At 38.9% G+C, this 20,304-nt stretch overlaps 2 protein-coding genes across 3 annotated transcripts in view; one reads left to right on the top strand and one right to left on the bottom strand.

The window, feature by feature from the left end:
* Positions 1–17,620, bottom strand: part of SUZ12 (SUZ12 polycomb repressive complex 2 subunit) — a 45,411-nt gene extending 27,791 nt beyond the window's left edge. Inside the window, exons 1-4 of one of the 2 annotated variants that reach the window (XM_025916284.2) lie at positions 17,350–17,620; positions 14,918–14,964; positions 14,766–14,830; positions 10,445–10,513 (exon numbers count right to left, since the gene is read on the bottom strand). In XM_025916284.2, the coding sequence (XP_025772069.1) occupies positions 10,445–10,513; positions 14,766–14,830; positions 14,918–14,964; positions 17,350–17,620 (452 nt within the window). The remainder of the gene's footprint in view (positions 1–10,444; positions 10,514–14,765; positions 14,831–14,917; positions 14,965–17,349) is intronic. The other variant, XM_025916293.2, reaches the window with a different exon arrangement.
* Positions 1–19,302, top strand: part of CRLF3 (cytokine receptor like factor 3) — a 103,674-nt gene extending 84,372 nt beyond the window's left edge. Inside the window, exon 9 of the transcript XR_015243983.1 lies at positions 16,621–19,302. The gene's annotated coding sequence lies outside the window, so the exon portion shown is untranslated. The remainder of the gene's footprint in view (positions 1–16,620) is intronic.
* The last annotated feature ends 1,002 nt before the right edge of the window (positions 19,303–20,304 follow it).

The following is a 20,304-nucleotide window of genomic DNA, read 5'->3' as shown; positions in this document are numbered from 1 at the left end:
TTTGATAAGGGTAGCTGAGTCCATACAAAAATGCTTGAATATTTTCAAGCTGGGGAAATTCAATCTCCTAACAAATGATGCAGAACCATCATTTTCTTCTTCCATTAGGGGTGAAATATACAATTACAGATCTGTTATAGATTTGTAATTTATTGTTTCAACATGTCATTTTCACTGTTTGTTTTAGAAGCAATGGAAAAGGAAACATAAACTATACTGATTCTTTTGTTTTGAGAATCATCAACTGACGTGGAAAAACTATGAAGATGAGACAGAATAAACAGAAACATCCATAGGCTTTTGTAGTACACTTAAACTGAAAGAGAGAGCAATCTATTAGTTGACCAGGAGCCATACATAACTTTCTAGAATACGGTTTTTGTAGTGTGATACTGACAGATACCAGATTATAGAGAACAGATGTTGGGGAAGGGAAGGAATATTGATTCCTTAATCAAAAAATTTACTAGTGTAAAAGACAGTAAGGATCAATAAAGGGTATGGTTGTATTTTTTTTTTAATGATGGTGACAATCTAGTCATTCTTATAATCAAGGAAGAGTTATGTAAAGACATTGAGGCAAAAGAGTTTTAAGGAGCAAGTAATGATTGAAAATGAGGTCATACTATAAAGAGATTAGCTGTGTAACTGTGCCCAGGATTCCTCTCTTTCTTAGAGAAGTAAAAGGAGAGTGATCCTTCAACAGAAAATGTGAGAATGTCTCTATCTTCTTACTGAGGTAAGCCATGAAACTGTATGCTAAAAAAACTACAGGGTGAGTGGTCTCAAAAGGCATTTCTAGAACAGTACTAAGTATGCTAGGATACCAATAGAGGACAAAATGATTATGAAAGAGTAGAAATGTAAGGGTCCAAGCAGAGTTAGAAAGCATAAATATAAGGGGAAAACTAACAATAACAACTATAACTTAAGCATCAACAAAATATAAATGGGATAGAATAGGATCCTTGAAAACAGGTAAATAATGTATATTACTCACTTTCTGACATGTATCAGATTTTAAAAGAAGGGGTGGGGAAGAAGAGGGCTGACTATAAAAGGGTCATGAGGAATTTTTAGGAATCTTTATCATGATTGTGGTGGTTGCTACCTGACTGCATGCAGTTGTCAACACTCAGAACTATACACCAAAAAGACCGAATCTAACTACATATAACTCACATCCCCACCCAAAAAGTACATTAAGGAGACAAACTTGAAAGAGGCCCAAAGGGATTTTTCAAGATGATAGAAATGTTCTATCTTGGTTGTGGTTATGGTCGTGCAAGTGTGTACATTTGTCAAAACTCTATACTCTTAAGGTGGGTGTATTTTATTGAATGGTAGTTATATCCAAAGCTGATTTTAAAAAGCATATCTGCCATCTACAAAATCTACATGTCATTTTACTAGAAGAAAACAAGCACTTTCCTATAAAAAAAAAAAAGTTTCATAAATGTCACCTTACAAAGCAGAATTACCGAAACTCCAAAGCATAACTGAAAGACAAAGAGGATTATTCTATAATTTCCACATGTTGGAAGATAATCCATTACAACCCATCTATCCTATTCTTCGTTGTTTGAGTTAAACCTACATCTCAAGGCCAGGTTAATTCTCTTAAAACACCATTCTGTATGTATCATTCCTTTCTCCAAATTTTCCAATGAGCCCCAACTGCCAAATCTTTTGTCTAACTGCTGTCTAGAATATGGCTCCCATTTCTTTTTATCTCCACTAAAGCCCTACAGAGGAAAATTAGATACAATGGTAAAACAGAGACAGAAAAATCCAAGTTTAAATTCTGGCTCAGTTATGAGCTGTGACCTAATATCTGTAAAATGAGGAAATGAGCTCTCTCAAAACTGTGAGGCTTGTATAAAATAATAAAGTATCCATCAAAGTACTCATCCTCTTCTACAATGGTCCCACACCCAACCATCCCAGAGCTTAATGATCAGAGCTTAATCCCAAGTACTTTTATTTCCCACTTTTTTGTCATTGTTTCACACACAATCTTTTTATTACATCAGTGTCCCTACCACCTAGCAATGCTTTTCATTAAGAATAGCGATGTCCTCCTAGAGTAATAGGGTTTTTTTTTAAACTAAAACTCGATGCCAAACATGAGGCTTGAACTCACAACCCCGTGATCAGGAGTCGCATGCTCTACCAACTGAGCCAGTCAGGTGCCCCTAGAGTAACAGATTTTTAGATTCTTTTTTTTTTTTTTTTTTTTTTTTTTTTTTCCCAACGTTTATTCACCTTTGGGACAGAGAGAGACAGAGCATGAACGGGGGAGGGGCAGAGAGAGAGGGAGACACAGAATCGGAAGCAGGCTCCAGGCTCTGAGCCATCAGCCCAGAGCCCGACGCGGGGCTCGAACTCACGGACCGCGAGATCGTGACCTGGCTGAAGTCGGACGCTTAACCGACTGCGCCACCCAGGTGCCCCTAGAGTAACAGATTTTTAAGGCCAGGGATCATGACCCATTATACTTCAGTGCTCTGCTTATAGTATTATTTACATTGTTTTATAGAATATGTGATTCTAAATTCCAATTCTGAAATGCCAGAAACATCTGACATTGATCTACCCCAGAAAATATTTTAAATTTGTGTTATTCAAAATGTGTTCTGCAAACTGAGGTCACAGGGGAAACTTGTTTCCATTCCACAACAAGAAACAGAGGAAACTTAAAAACTTTTACAGAAATCTAACATTGCCATAACATCTAAGCTTGTGATCTGTAAGTGTATTTACAAAGGTATCTATCTATGAAAGACTGAAAATTAAAGACAAACAAAAAGATCCCTTACCACAGACAGATTGAGACAGTTTTAAATGGTACATTGTTAGGGGGGCGCCTGGGTGGCTCAGTCAGTTAAGGATCTGACTTTACCTAAGGCCATGATCTTGCGGCTCGGGGAGTTCAAACTCCACATCGGGCTCTGTGCTGACAGCTCAAAGCCTGGAGCCTGCCTCAGAATCTGTGACCCTGTCTCTCTGCCCCTCTCCCACTCATGCCCTGTCTCTCTCTGTCTCTCAAAAAATAAATAAATGCTAAAAAAAAAAAAATTTGTTTTTAAATAAATGGTACACCCTAGGGGAACCTGGGTGGCTCAGTCAGTTCAGCATCCGACTGTGGCTCAGATGATATCGTGGTTCATAGGCTCAAACCCTGCATTGGACTCTATATTCACAGATTTGGATTCTATGTCTTCCTCTCTTTCTGCCCCTCCCCCACTTGCTCTCTCTCAAAAATAAGTATCAAAAATTTTTAGCGAAACATAAAAAATAACAAACGGTACACTGTGAGTTAAATAAGATACGAAGCACACATTCAGCTATCAGCCTAACATTGTTTCTTAAAAAAAATTTTTTTAAATGTTTATTATTTTTGAGAGAGAGAGAGAGACAGAGAGCAAGCAGGGGAGGGGCGGAGAGAGAGGGAGACACAGAATCAGAAGCAGGCTCCAAGCTCCGAACTGCCAGCACAGAGCCTGACCCAGAGCTTGAACCCCCAGACCGTGAGATCATGACCTGAGCTGAAGTCGCCTGGTGGTAACCGACTGAGCCACCCAGGTGTCCCATAACATTGTTTCTTTAAGAAAAAGAATTCCAGGGGTGCCTGGGTGGCTCAGTCTGTTAAGCATCTGACTTGATTTCGGCTCAGGTCATCATCTCAACAGTTTGTGGGTTTGAACCACGTGTTAGGCTTTGTGATAACAGCACTGAGCCTGCTTAGGATTCTCTCTTCCTCTCTCTCACTACCCCCCCGCCTCAAAAATAAAATATAGACATTTTAAATAAACAAACGTTAAAAAAAAGAAAAAGAACACCAAGTTTCAATTAACCAACTTAAAAAATAACTTTGGGAATGTGATTTGCTATGCATAATTTCCCCTGTACCTCCCCCTTCTAAAAGTAAAAACTCTAATATATACCTGGAATAAAATGTAACAATGAGGCCTAGTTGCCCTCTTCCATAGCTGGCTTCATTCAAGGAAAAAGGGCAATTTTCTTTCCCTTCCTGATACTCTATTCCCCCTCTTTTTAAATTTTTTTCATGTTTATTTATTTTGAGAGCGCACACATGAGAGGGTGATGGGCAAAGAGAAGGGGAGAGAGAGAATCCCAAGCAGGTTCCATGCTGACTGCAGAGCCCAACGTGGGGCTCGAACTCCCTAATCATGAGATCATGACCTTAGCCGAAAGCAAGAGTCAGACCCTTAACCGACTGAGCCACGCAAGCGCCCCTACCCTCTTCCCTCTCTTGTGGCTACTATATCCACATCTTAATAGTTAAGAATGGAAAGCAAAGAAACATGTAGGACTGGTCAGGCCTATTTGGTTCCAGGCTGCACATGATCCTAACTTAATCAAGACAAGACACTGGTTCATCTTTGTGATGTGTTCCCTAGCTGTTTTTTTTTTCTTAACATTTATTTTTGAGACAGAGCGAGAGCAAGCAGAGAAGGGGCAGAGACAGAGACACAGAATCTGAAGCAGGCTCTGAGCTGTCAGCACAGAGCCCCAAGCAGGGCTCGAACTCATGGACCACAAGATCATGACCTAACCTGAAGTCGGATGCTCAACCAACTGAGCCACCCAGGCACCCTCCCCATCTGTATCTTCTGAGGAAGCAAGCTATAGGGCAACAGCAAACTATATCAGGAATTTGAAATTCTGAGGTAAGATTCCAAGCATAAACATCTAACAATTCTAAAGCTGTCTACGGAATGAGGTTAAATAAATTTAAATTCATAAGGGATTAACATTTTGAGATGACGTTCATGTAGAAAACTCAAATTTTAAGAATGTGCCCTCTCAAAAAAACCAATAGCCAGATCTCACTGAAGGACCAAAGTTTTTATGGTGGAAAGAGACCAAGATTAGTGCCTCTAATTTGTACACATTAATCTGACAGTGGTAGACGTAAGGCTTCAATTCTAGAGTTATAGCTATATTACCTCAAAACAGGATAAGCTATTTCTGTTAGAAGTATACACTTAACGTATTTAACGTATAATTTCTTATATATTTAATGCTATGATGTATAAAATTGAGGAATTGATGACTACATCAAGCCCATTATTCTGGAATCTACATTATCTTCTGAGGCTTAGATACAGATGGGAACACTCTGTAATGAGAAGATAAAGTTGAATGAGGTGAGGGAGTCCATTACAAATAAATAAATCTCCTTTCAGAAGTACAGTAGACAAAACATAAAGGAATTATTGTAAACCCAAAGCTTATAAAAGGAGAAACACCTTAAAATTGTTCTTAAACACTTAGATTTTAAGAATCAGATATGCTCAGTAGCAACCGATAAGACACCTTTAGGAATAGGTAAGTAAAAAGAAATCTATGGCTTATGTTCTGAAAGAGGAACAACTAAAACTTGAACATGACAACATGCTGATTTGAAAACAACTTCAAAATTTATAGTCAATACAAGATTGTTTAAAGAAAACAGAAAGGGGAGAAACACCTAAGATCTTATTAATGGTGAAAAAGATGTACAACTGAGTTAAAGAAGCAGGCTGAAGTTTTAAAAATGCAGCTAAGCTAAAAAGGAGAAGGGTGGGGAAATGACATTAATTCAATACATCTATTTAAAGTAATTTATGGGTTTCTTGGGATAAAGACCAACATCCTCAAATAGCCTTCAAGCCTCTGCATTATCTGGCCTTGGCCATATGCTCTAGCTTTATCTAATACCACGCTCCTTATTCTTTCTAGTTAGCTACTCTGGCCTCAAATGACATATATATAATATTCTCTTTATTTAGAATCACCCATCTCTTCACCCTCTCTCCCCATTTTATTCCTATATTCACCTTTCTTATATCTCAGCTCATTTTTTAAAGGAAGGCCTCCCTGATCATCACTATTCCCAAATCCAACATCTCAAACAAGAACTGGTTCTCCTGCTCCATCCAGTTTCCCTATCTTTTTCTTTCCTAGCAATTATTTTTTTAATTGTAATTATTATATAATTATGCCTTTTTTCTCCATAACGGCAGGGCCTTCATCTGTTTTGCTCATCATCCTATCCCCTAGGACTAGTATAGAATTTTGGACCTGATACACCAAAAAACTACAATCTCAGACAAAAATAGATACAAACTTCATTATACAAAAGATGCTCAAAAAAGGAAGATTACTAACTCAAAAGCTTAGGTTGTAACAACAACAATAAAAAGCGATGAAAGGCAATTTATGTTATTGATCTACAAAAACACTGGCTTGAAAATATCCCTAGTAAAAGCTCAAGTTCTGGAATCTCTCTCTTTTTTTTGAAAGAGTGAGCATGGTGTGCAAGCAGGGGAAGGGGAGAGGGAGAGGAAGAATCTTAAGCAGGCTCCACACCCAGCATGGTTTGATCTCATGACCATGAGATCATGACCTGAGCTGAAATCAAGAGCTGGATGCTTAACTGACTGAGCCACCCAGGCGCCCCTAGTTCTGGTATCTTTTAAGGGGATTTCTTAAAAAACTAACAGTGGACCAGGAAGGGATAATGATTAAGGGAAAGAGAGAAAAGACATTTTGCTTCTCATCTGGCCCCAGGAAACACTTTTGGAAGCAACTCAAATTTGGAAATCTTTTCATGCTACCATTTAGCCAGTGGATATACACTTAGAAGTCAGAGGAGTTATGACTACAGAATTCCGAAACTGGTAGTACTAACAGCACAAAAGGCTCCTGGAATCGTGCCAGGATATAAAACTAAAGAAAGACTAGAGACTTACTCCAATAAGCCACAGTGCTTGGTCAAAACCCAAAATAAATTAAAACTCATAATATACTGGAATGTCAAAATTAGAGCTGAAGATGACAGGATATAAGGAATTATTTCAGATATTCTAAAAAGACATATTTTAAATATACCCTATCACACTAAAAAAAAGGCAAGGAGAAAGAGCAGGAAAAACTTGAGACTGTAGGTGCAACCACTATGAATTTCTAAAATTTGCTACTTGGTATGGAGTTTTCAGAAGTCATTCTTCAAGAAAAGAAACAATCTTCATAGATGGTAGGGCTTATTACTGAGTTTTAGGGTTATAAATGTCAATTCTGGTCTATTGCCATGAATTGACAGGCATGTTAAAGAAGGAAAAACCATAAAGTGTCCATGTTTTTCTTTCTTCTATCAGCTGCTTCCCCTAGTAAGTTTTGCCAATATCTGTAACTAGGTAAGACAACTGTAGATCTAGAATACAAAATAATAAAAGATCCTTGAACACTAGCTTCATTTTGCACAGATATAATGCTGGGAATTTGGTTTGGTTTATGAGTTATTACAAATGTCATAAATAGGTCAGGCAGCTGATTGTTCTAACTTTTGGGCTGTGGGACTACAATATTTTTCGTATCATGATATTCCTCTGGAACTTTGGAGAATGAAATACATGGGATTTAGGAGAAGAAATGTAACTTGGGAAATGCTGAAAGAACATGAGTTCCAATGAAAGACTCCCAGACTACCACTACTGAACAAATCCAGGGTCCAACGAGACTGAATAAGATCTGTCTGAGATGGTACAGAATAAAAAATATAGATGGAAGAGAGATATGTTTTTTTTTTTTTTTTTTTTTTTTTTTTAAATTTTTTTTTTAACGTTTATTTATTTTTGAGACAGAGAGAGACAGAGCATGAACGGGGGAGGGGCAGAGAGAGAGGGAGACACAGAATCGGAAACAGGCTCCAGGCTCCGAGCCGTCAGCACAGAGCCCGACGCGGGGCTCGAACTCACGGACGGCGAGATCATGACCTGAGCCGAAGTCGGCCGCTTAACCGACTGAGCCACCCAGGCGCCCCGAGAGATATGTTTTTATGTATGACTTAAGATTTTAACTTCTACTAATTAATGTCAAGGAAGAACAAAGATTCGTATTGTTCTCTTGTAGGAGAATTTGACCAAATTTTACAAAGTTTTACAGTGCTGGCATTACATATTTTGCTATGTAAGGAACTTCTTACAATCCTATGTGTTACGTTCAGTGGAACAATAGGATTATGCCTAATTTTATTGTATTTTTTTTTTTAAAGTTTGGACACCCTGATGCAGGGCCCAAACTCACACACCATGAGATCATGACCTGAGCCGAAACCAAGAGTCGGACGCTTAACCCACTGAGCCACCCAGGCACCCCAGGATTATGCCTAATTTTAGATGAGAAACACATTCAAATAATTTAATAATATAGAGCCTTAGGGTAATAAACTTAAAATGAAGCAATCTCCCAGTTCATTTTAGTGACTCTGTGAGTGACATTGAGACATTCATAAAGACTGGGGTGGGGGGTGCTGAAGCACTTAGCACAGTAACTCAACACCTCCAGGGCCTAAAGTGCCTTCCTGGGTATTAAGCATAGTCAGCTCCAACATACATAGGTCTGTAATTAAAAAAGAGAGAGAAAGAGGGGCACCTGGGTGGCTGAGTTGGTTAAACGTCTGACGTTAGCTCAGGTCATGATCTCATGGTTTGTGAGTTTGAGCCCCACGTTGGTCTCTATGCTGACAGCCCAGAGGCTGGAGTCTGCTTTGTATTGTGTCTCCCTCTGTCTCTGTCCCTCCCCCACTCATACTCTGTCTCCCTCTCAAAAATAAACAAACATAAAAAAAAAGTTTTTTTAAAAAGAGAAAGACGAAGGGGGGGAGGAGGGAGAGGGATCTTGGGGGGTTCAGATGGCTAATTCACTAGTCCGAGTTGGATACTAAAGACTAAAAAGGTTGTTTTTATCAGAATCACAGAAATTCTTACAAGCTCTGATGTTTCTGTGAGTTAAATATACCCCTGTTACAGTACTGCCCTAGCTACTGAACTCACTGCGTCAAAAGGAACAAAATTATTGGGTGATTATTCAGCGAGAACTGACCAGTATTACTGATCTCCCTCACAACACACATTCTAAGGGAAGCTCTGTAGTATTTATCAAAGCCAGTATCACAATGAGATAGTAGTAGGGTTTAGCAGTGATAAACATGGAACCTTGATGGGGAAGATGAAGAAAAGGGTCAAGTTTTCTTTTTGGTTTATTATTCTTTCTCACATAAACCCTGAAAGACCTGGAGAGCAAACTATTAAAATGTTCAGAAGAAGCAGGAAGCTCAGAGATCAGGGTTTGACTCTACAGCTTATACTTTAAATTAAAAAGACCCTGAGGATCCCAAGAGCTCTGTCTACGGTAGGTGACCAGACAAGGATCTGGAATAGAAATTCAAGCAAAAAAGTGTACATGTACTGAGAATATTCTCAGTCCTATGTTGTAAGGCACTCCTTGGGCAGTAAGAGATTAGGTAAAGAGTTGGGATCTCAGCTTCCAGAATAGACTATCACAGCTTATTCACAAGTCAAGACTGCCTAGATAAGGAAATATAAATTACAGTTCAGTCCTACAAAAATGCAAGATATAAAATAAAAAATGTGATTTTACAATTCAAGTAACAAAAGAACCTAATTCAAAAGCCAAACTTAAAATATAAGCAACGACAAAAATGACATTTTACACCAGTTACTACAGATGAGAAATCATAAATGAAGCATCATTAAGTCAGTGTACATGCTATCTATATCAATATGACTTAAAATTTTTTCAAGAGAAAAAAAATCTACTGTGGCAATTTTACCAGCTTCATTTTTTAAAAATCTAGTATTTTTAGTTCTGTATTCTCCCTGAAAGTAGTCAATAAATAAAAACGACCCAAGTTCCTGTGTCTCTTTAGAATAATACTCAAATTTCTTTAGTTTGACATATCAAGAGTAAATGGAAGCACACTATCTAGCTTAGGCAGATATTAGGCTAGTCAGAACATTTAGGGATTAGTTCTGGGTATTACACTTGAAAACATACAATAGATTCTATCCAAAGGGTCAAGTTTCTGAAACTGTAATGTGATTAACATATTTCAAGTATAAAATAAAGTTAGGAATATTCTGACTGAAAGATGTAAATATGGGGAAGGTCAAGATAGAAAGAGAGCCTCTCTCAGATTTGAAGACAATTACTGACAAGAAATGTGATGTGTAGCACCTGGCAGAGCATCTGGTATGTAGTAAGTACACCATAAATATGAGTCTCTATCCCTCCTTACATAAGGTGGCAGGACTAATACCAACTGCAGAAGTTATAGAAACTTGCAGTAAAAATGCAAGAAGCTGGTAACAGAGATAAACAATAATGAATACAACTGCCTTAGAAAACAGCAAGTCCCCAATGTTGGAAGTATTCAAGATGAGGCTTAAGGGTTCTCTGTCACGAATGCTATAGAATTAGTAATTCCTGATTTGTGCATGAGTTTAGACCAACTGACCCCTAAGGTTCCTTCTAACTCCTTACAATACTGGGGTGATCACTAGAGAAATGATCACTATAATTTCTCCTCTTTCCTCAAGTATGTCACTTAATGTAAACTGATAGGTTATCTTACCTATGAGATTCTTGCTCTCCTTTCATTTTCTCTACTTTTGATAACATATCATCAACTTTAAATGTTTTCCTGGAAGAAACAGATAAACAAAATAATCACTTCTCCACTGGGGAAAAAAAAACAGATTACACTTTATTGTCACTATAATAGGCAAGTTGGAAATCTGATTTTGATTATTTTTAATAAGATAAATTGTGGATGGTTAGCCATAACAATGAATACTATATTGAGACAGTGTATGTTATATTACAGCAGTCGAGCCTTCAAGTCCCATCTCAAATGCTAACTTTTCCATGAAACCTTTTGTAATTATTCCCAAACCAGAGTGATTTCCCCTCACCTACGACACTTGGTTTATATTTATTTTGACATTTAGTCTCCTAAATGTGAACTTGCATAAATATTTTATTTCTCCTCCTAGACTATAAGCTCCTGAAGGGTAGAGATTGCTTTTCTTCAAGGAAAGTCACATAGTGCTTGGCATGGTACCTTATATTTTGAAGTTATTCAAGCATCTGCTGGACTGAACCAAACAAATGCAAATCATGTATACTGTGAAATATTCATATTTCTATTAAGTAACTTGACAAGTATATGCTAGCACTATCACATAAAATATATCTGGAGTTAATAAAACGGTCTTAAAGATTATTAGCAGTGGCTCAAGTTAAATGATATGTCATATTAAAGAGATGGGTGTCAACCATCACGAAAAATTTTTGAAGTTTAGGGGATACACCCATCAAATCATAATAAAATTATTAGCTTTTAACTTTACAAGTTTAAGAGAAAAAGGTATTTTTTCCACAAAACAGAAACTCAGATTAAGAATAACCCCCAGGCACTCCCAAGCAAAGTGAGAATGAATGGACTCTAGAACAAGCTTCACCTTAGTTTTTAAGGTGGTCTATTATTGTACCTGTCCTAAGACAGAGGCTAAAAATCTAGACCCATATGTTAACTGGAAATGAATACTTCTCTTTATACTCATATATTTTCTTCAAGTTTAAAACATGAAAAGCTTAGTGTATTCTATATAAATTACTTTGTAAAGCTTGAATTCAGATATTAGAAATTATTAATGTGCTCATTCCTCAAAAATAGCTATCGTACTCAATTACTATAATGTAAAATTATCAGTAGAGAAATGTTAATGTAAATATATTACAATAAAACACCAACAGGAAGAGAATTGATGCAATCTATAATTCAGGTGAATAGCCTCCATTAACAAAAGATCTTTTTTTAAAAAAAGCTTCTCTCTTTACCTTTAGAGTTACTGAAAACTTCAATATTAAAGTTTCATCCAATGAGCACAGTTAAGAAGTATTTTAGGAAGGATGGCAATACATTTTCAATCTCCACAGATAAGAGAGAAGAAAGAAGAAAAATGTAGGATTATTTTAGGCTACTTACAAAAGAACTTTTCAGTATAAATGCTGAAACGTACTACTGAGGAAGGTTGTAAAGTTACTGGAAACTTTTAAGAATATGTTTATCTTTATGTAATGATTAAGAAGAAATCCTGTCTGTAGAAAGAAAAGTTAAGACTAGAAGTCACAAGGTTCATCTCTTCCAACATTATGGACATGTGCATAGGACAAGTGCATAGGAAAGTTGAATATTAACAACCATTTGAAATAAGTAAGATCATAAAGGCAATCCAGCCTTCCTTAGGAAAAAAAACAAACCACATAAGCAACTATACAAAAGCAGCCCCACTCCAAGCACCAAGTATTTCTACTTCTGTTCTTTAGAAAGGTACTGCAACAGTAGCTCAGATTTAACAAGGGAAATAGTTATCAAAAGATCATCAAAAAGGAGAATATTTTTAAAATTCAAGAAATTCCAGGAAATTGTCTTGGGAGGATTCAGAAACAACTTATGTGAAATCTAGTAAAATGAATTTAATAAAAGATGCCTGTCTCCTCACGAGTATTTCCCCTGTATCAGTGTTGTGTTAGTCTAAAGCATTTGAATACCTCTATGAAAGGAGACTAAAGTACAAGGTGAGTTTGACAAACATACCAGAATTAATATTACAACTGAGTGTAGGACTTCAAAGGGAGTGATATATTTATTCCAACAAGGGATATTATGCTGTTACAATAGTAAAAAGGGAATTCCAAAAACATTTTGAACAAAAGGATAGTATTAAAAGCAATTTTGTAAAAGGAGTCCCTAAAACATGTTTAACAAAGACCACAATCACTAGGCTAAATTCACCACCCTCCAAAGTCACCAATTACTCTGAAAAGAACAGCTCTCATTTGAACATGTAGGTCATATAATTTGTTAAAACTTAGTTTTAACATCTCTCACAGGCCAGGCATATAACAAAAGCATTAAGTGATTCCTAATGCATTTTTGCATGAAAATAAACTGGGATTTATATGTTTCTTGGCTGGTAAACTGCTGCAGAACCCCCCCAAAAGACAATTTGTTGCCTAAAGTACAACAAATTAAGAAAAGTAGTTTCTACTACCAAACTTTTAAAACTGTCTCCACCTATTAGCTGACAACAGAAACGTATCCCACGATGAGACAAATAGTCCATTAACAAATATGACAAGAAAATGGGGTTAGATTTTAAACATATTTTGTATTTATTTATGGATTAACTCACTTATTTTGAAAAAAAAAATCTTTAAAAGATTTTATTTTTTTAGTAATCTCTACACCCAACGTGGGGCTTAAACTTATACCCCCCCTCCCCCCGACAAGATCAGGAGTTACATGCTCTACTGAGTCAGCCAGGTGTCCCTAAAAAACTTAATCATTTTAAAATTAAAATCAGGCAGCAACCTAGATGATAACTCAATTAATCGTCCTTATTAAAAATACCAGAGTAAAAGTTAACTGCTTAATCAAATTCTCCTAGTTTTATAGACTAAATCAGCAGTCAGTACACTATGGACCATAGGCCAAATCCAGCTTACTATCTGTCTATGCACAGCCCATGAGCTAAGAATGATTTTTATAGATAAATATCTGCGACTGATTTGATAGAGAATTCTAAACCCCAATTAAGGAGAATGTTATCTCCTCCCAAGCCACAAAAATAAAAGAATCTCACATTTCTCACTAGTAGGCCCATATTACAAAACATTGTACTGAGTTATTATATTTTAAATCTCATCAATAAAAAATTTGCAGCCATTTGTTACCTCTCTTTTTGTGTAAGTACCCACCTACATTCTACTTAATAACCTCAATTCTGCCTCATGGACCACAAAGCCTAAAACATTTACTAACTGGTCCTTCATAGAAAAAGTCTGCTGAACTCTGTCATAGATCAAATAATTGCACAGACAGGCAAAAAACTGACAAATTTAATTCTGTTGCCTAATCCATCACCTTCTTCCTAGTTATTTAGGCTCTTGGCAAGCTTCACCTATTAAATGTAATGCACACAAGTGCATAATCGCTCCCACGCTCTCTGTTCAGAAAAGATTACCAGAAGACAAATAGTTTTAACATTTCCATCCTTCAAAATACACACAGGTATATCTACAAAGATAAACCAAGTCTTGCTATTGAAACATGATGCTTACTTAGTAACCAGTATGAGCCTCCAAAGGAGTTTGGTTTCAAAGTCTATTGGGATAACTTAATGGTTTTAGTGAGTCAAGACTAACAACTAACAACTAACAAATGCTTAATACAAGATCTCTCCTTTAAACTTAAAACTGTTCACTTGATGTGCTCAATAATCTTGCACACAGGATAAGAAACTAGCATTCCATAATTACATACAGTTAAATATCACATGTTATAAACAAAAATAAGCTCTGATCAACACCTCCAGACTCTACCTGAAGACTAGATAATTAAGACTTCTTGTTTTTTAAGGACATTCAGTGTAGTGACTTCAAAAATATTTCCCCTTTTACAAAGACCACCATCAAAGGTATAAAATGAGACTTTCTGAACCTATCATTATGGAAGCAAATTCTTTATTGTTAGAACATATAAGAAATACTTAAAAATTAACTTAATTTTATGTATCGAAGATAGTTCCCCTGAGCCCTTTAATATTTAAATCCTCAACTTCTATCAAACTTGAAAGAAACTCTTAGCACAAAGGAAAAATATGAATCAGTAAAACTACTTCATACACTTCACTACTAAATCATTTCTATTAGGAAAAACTTTGGTAATAAACTGGGATTTATAAAAATGTACTTATTAAAAATCACTTGGCTATCAATTCAATCACTCTTTTACCTCAGTTTTCATATTTAATCTTTAATTAGAAATAGTACTTTAATACAAAACTAACATCGTTTAATCAACTCGGAATAAAATTCATAAAATGTACCTTTTTATGTTTGTTCTGGAGTTTCGATGAGACATGTAAGTAAGAGTCCTGTGCAAAAATATTGGCTATAAAAAAAGTTTTAAAAATATTAAAATTAAATAGGTGAAATTTTTAGTAAAAAATAATATTCATTAATTGTATTGATTACTTACAGCTATAAGATTTCGAGTTCGAAGAAATCTATAGATCTGTGTTGGTTCTAGGTAACAGGAAACAAAAGGATTATTTAAGTTCTCAAGAAAATAACCAATCTAGCCAGTGTTGTAACCAACGTAAACCAATCAATCACCTGTACGAAAATCATGTACTAAATATCTTGACATCAAGAAAATTTGTATGCACAATAAAACCAAAAGACATTCAATCTACGGCATATATTCACAGAACTCACCTACATTTATTTTATTTTATTTTATTTTATTTTAATGTTTATTTTGAGAGAGTGAGGGGGGAGGGGCAGAGAGAGAATCCCAAGCAGACTCTGTGCTGTTTATGAAGGGCCCCACGCAGATCTCACCAACCTTGAGATGATGACTTGGATGTTTAACCGCCTGAGCCACCCAGGTACCCCTCTACATTTATTTTAAATTTAAGGTTCTCTACAATCTTGTGCTTAAGCCTTGCATTTCTAAGGTAGCTACTTTTTAAAAGTAGCTGAAATGAGGTAGCTGGGATTCAACAAAAGAACTTATTGATAACAAATAGCAAAATGAAATTTTCATTTTTTAACTGGTCTTTTAGAAAATTTGTAGTAAACCAAAACAGAATACAACTGTTTCCTAGATGTCCTAATACAGATAGAAAGTCTGTCAATAATGAAAAAAAATGACTCAAATTGTAGCTGAAATTTCCAATGAATATTTAGTTATACTTCAAGTTTGTATCCATTTTGTTCAATGTAAATATTATCCCAATATTATCCCAATGTAAATACCACCTCAAAACATATTTGAGATTCCTAGACTTTTCAATGCTATTTAGTTAAAATCAGTTTGCCTTTATAGATAAAAAGGACCTGTGTACAAATAATACCAGTTACATTAATGATCTATTAGTTTCACACTTCCTTTAATAAAGGAGTATCAAAACAAACTAAAGATGACTGACTATATCAGTAAATACATCAAAGCATTCCAACCTCTCTGAAATTAAGATCAACGTTACAGAAGAATCAAGCTGTTGTGTGACAAAATCTAGCCCTTAATGACAGTTTGCTCCTCCCAACGTAGACTCATCAGAAAGCAAAACAGCTAAAACTTTCTTGGCAGATTTGTCTTCTCTTAACATTTAGAAGGAACTGTTTAAATGTCCACTTAATCTTCAGGTAGTTTAATTTTAGAGGCATATAAACGAAAAAGACAGATGATGTTTTAGAAGGAGTACAAACATGTATGTTTATTGTCATCACTGCCCTTCAATGCTCTATCATTTTTCCAATTTAAAGCGTCTCCAGAATTTTCAAAGCAGATTAAGCAAAAGAAATGTGAATCTCCCTCAAGCAGGTTCAATATTCGTTTCAATAAAAACTGAAATTCCTTGTATTAAATTCCAATTAGAATTTCATGAGGCACTAATCAGAGAGAATGAAAGAAGGGTATTAAACAATGTAATACGTCTTTTCAAGCACAGCTGATACCATGGCCTTAACATATGCCACGGTAAAATTGTAAATAAAGTCATTCCGCGGTAAAGCCGAGTTTATTCAAGTTTCTCTTATTTAGCTATTAGCGATCGTCCGAATTGTAAAATGTACACAAAAGCAAAAAAGGAAAACAGAGTATAATACTCACTAAAGGACAACTGAGATTATTTACAATCCTGATGTTTTTAATAAATTCTATTGTTTTATTTCCAGATAACCTTGCCTGCCTTCCCAAATCATGTCATAGCTTTTACCCTTTCAACAAGACCATAAAAGCCGAAATTGACATAAGAAAATGTTACGGAATTAAGACAAGTACAACCGGCAGCATTCCGAGGTCGCCGCAAGATGCGATGCTTAAAACACTACCTGACTCAGTTTATGTACCCATGAAACGGGTGGATAGATTTGAAAGGTTCAAAGCACCAAAAGGTGCCATGTTAACATGCAGCACCAAGTTCGTGCGAAAGCATTTCAGACAAATGACAATTTGGTCGATTTCACTGCAACTCATCCCTTCACAGGCTTCATTTTGCTCCTCAAAACCTACAACCTACAAACCCCTTGTACTTCCAGAGTAAAAAAGACATGAAAGAAAGCAAGAACTAGTCTTGGGATCTGACTGCATCCTCCGTCCAACTGTAACCTCCTCCTCTAAAAGAAACCTGCTCTTAACGTGGGGCCACACTGCCCAACCTCTTGTGTAAATCTTCGGGGAGTCAAGAACCTCACCTGCACCCCCTATTCCACCTCCCCCGAAGGCCCTAGACTTCGGGCCCCTTGGCCGTAATCCCTGAAGTGGGAACAGCCCCCTCAAATTTCTCCCTCCACTCCCAAATCAAGTCGAGTCCCAGAGAGGCAGGGGGGCCCAGCACGAGCGTCCCGGCCTCCTAATGCTGGACGAGGGGATATTCCTGCCCTCAAAGCCTCAAACACACTCACTCTCAAAGGCCTGGAGGAAAAGCTCGTGGTCAGCCTGGACGTGCTCCATTTTCGGCTTCTTCACCGGTAACACCGCGGCCCCCGCCGCTGCCGCCGCGGAGGAGGAGGAGGCCGAGTAACTGCCGCCGCCTCCACAGCCCCCGCCGCCGGATTTGCCGCCCGACGCCGTCGCCGCCGCCACCGCCGCCGAACCCCCGAAGCCGCCTCCCCCGGACCCCGCGCTGGGCCCCGAGCCGCCCCCTCCCCCACCGCCGTGCTTCTGAGGCGCCATCGCGGTTCCTGCCTCCTCCCCCCGCCAGCTACCCGCCGGGCGGCCCCGGAGAGTAAGCGCCTGCAATACCAACCGCTCGCCCCAGCAGGCTCCGGCGGACCGAGGGGGGAAGGAGGAGAGAGGGGAGGAGAGGGGAAGGGAAGGGAGGAGGAGAGGAGGGAAGGAGGGAGGAAAAAAAAAAGTGTCTCCTCCTGAGAGCCCCGCTCCGCTCGGGAGGCCGCTCACCCTAGCCTGGCCTCGCTCCGCCCACTTCCCCCGCCCGGCGCCCCGATTGGCCGGCGGGAGCGCGCGCCGCCCGGCCGCCCAGCCCGTTGGCCCGCGGATTCTCCCGTCAGTCACGCGGAGGCGCTTCTCGCGGAGGCGCGGCTTGGTTGGCCCGTGCGCGCTGCCGATCGCGGGCCCGGCCGCCTCTTTGAACTGAATTCGCGGGAAAATTAGGGGTCGGAGCGGCCTTCCTGCTGGCCCCGGTGCATTGTGGGGAGAGAGGGACCCAGCGAACGGCTTAGGGAGCCGTTTCTCGCCTTCTGAGCGTCGTCAGTCACCGCCCCCAGGGGGGTACAAGACCCCTGAAGAGAGGCGGGCCTCTGAGGAACTGGGGGCGAGGGGCCTGTTAAACGAACCGAGATCCATTACAGATCACCGAGTCTCTAACTTCACAGGAAGGGGCCTGGCTGGGGGTTGGGTGGGTCGTTTCTCGTCAGAGGGGCGCCCAGGGCGTGGATCGCGCGTCTCCTGTCCCCTCGCCACCACGTGCCCCTTGCCACCCAAGGCCGAGTCCCACCCAGCAAAGCCCTTGAGAGGACTGGGGGCAACCAGGGGGTTGTGGCTGCCGCTCTCGGACGCGACCGGGCTCCACCAAAGGGAGCGACTTCTATGTAACAGGAATCACCTATGAAATGAGGAAAACTATTTTTGGTAGGTGCTTTGAAGCTTCAGGATCGTTGCTGAGAAAGTCGTGGTTTCTCAACGTGTCGGAAGCCAAACGTAGATACCTGATCCCACCCCCACTCCATCCTCCCCTCTCCCCACTCAGCCCCGCCAGGCATCATCGGAGTGGGCAGAGATAAACTGAACGATTTCTTAAAAGTATGTATACCCTTGTTGGGAACCTGCTCGTGTTGCACTCAGAAACTCGAAGGAATCCGTGGTTTTGCCGGTCCTGCTAAAAAGACAGATGCATAGGCCCGATTTAGTCTGCTCGTACAGACCGGTTTGGAGGTGAGCTGACCTCCAAGATTTGAATTTCAGCTGGGACAAGGTGATGTCTGAGATGTTCTTCCAGTTCAAATACTGTGATCTTGCATTACGTTAAAACGAAACATTATCTTCAAATATCCCAATCTCAAAGCACAGAACCATTTCATACTTCCAATAACAATACTTTCACACTTTCACATGGCTGCTTGGGGACCTTCGTAGAAGGCAACTGCAAACACTGTATCTTTGGAATGGTTGGTTATTCAAGCTGTTTACAAAACTAGTGTCTTTGGAACAGTTATTCAAACATCTGAAGTACTGATTTTAATCCAAGCATTTGCTACCTAAGAAAATGAGCTCTACAAATGGTGTGTTTAATATAAAATACGGCAGTTCAGGAACGCATCTGAAATAAGATATACCTGTTGCTGATACATAAGTACAGCCCGTATTTTTAGTCAGATAAAAAGTTCAGAATGCTCTCATTTCTTATACTGCTCTGTGCTCTCTGGAAAAACTCCCCCCTTCCACAAAAAGAAGGTTTTTTTTTTCTTCTTTTTTTAGATTTCTGAAATAAGTCTTTTCTGATTGATGTCACCCCACAATTTTAGATTGGGGTTTTAGATGTTGGTAAACTGCTTGTCTTTAACTTTGCCCGGTTAGAAAATGAGGCTTCATCATTCGGTCGGGGTTTGGAGAGTTAAATCACACTAGGCAAATCACAAAATATCAAGTTAAAAACTAGAATGCCAATTTATTCGCAGTAAACATAACCCGTAAGTGATCCATTATTTATACAGGGTTTTTCCTTTGCAGGGGAGTGTGGGGGACAGGTATGATCAAAGAAAAAGAGCAAGGCACAGGCTGTCGTCAGTGTTTGATGAACAGAGAAATGGAGCTAAGGGAGCTGGGATGTTCTTAAGGGGTATTTCCCATAAGAATTCCATGTTAGGTAGCATTCTTGGCTAGGCATGGGCATGGTTTTGATGTACAGTAGAAGAGGCAGAGTAACAGATTCTCCCTTTTTGTATTCTTTGTCTAGAATACATGTAGAACACTGAAAAAATCGTATTACCTTGGACAAGGTAGAGTTAACTGATGAGTTGTGTTTTTTGTTTTTTTTTTAAATTTTTTTTTTCAACGTTTATTTATTTTTGGGACAGAGAGAGACAGAGCATGAACGGGGGAGGGGCAGAGAGAGAGGGAGACACAGAATGGGAAACAGGCTCCAGGCTCCGAGCCATCAGCCCAGAGCCCGACGCGGGGCTCGAACTCACGGACCGCGAGATCGTGACCTGGCTGAAGTCGGACGCTTAACCGACTGCGCCACCCAGGCGCCCCTGATGAGTTGTCTTTTACAGTCTGCATAATCACATTTTGTTCCATAGGCATAACTATTTAGAAATCATCACGCGGTTGGCTGTTTCTGCGGCCAGCTTACTTATTTTGTGTTGTTATTTCTAAGTTTGGGGTGGCAACTGTTTTGG

The sequence above is a fragment of the Puma concolor genome, chromosome E1 (genome assembly GCF_028749965.1).
Source record: "Puma concolor isolate L17-30 chromosome E1, mPumCon1.1.hap2, whole genome shotgun sequence".
NCBI classification, from domain to species: domain Eukaryota; kingdom Metazoa; phylum Chordata; class Mammalia; order Carnivora; family Felidae; genus Puma; species Puma concolor.
The sequence above is the reverse complement of the archived record's forward strand: the minus strand, read 5'-3'. Positions and strand labels throughout refer to the sequence as shown.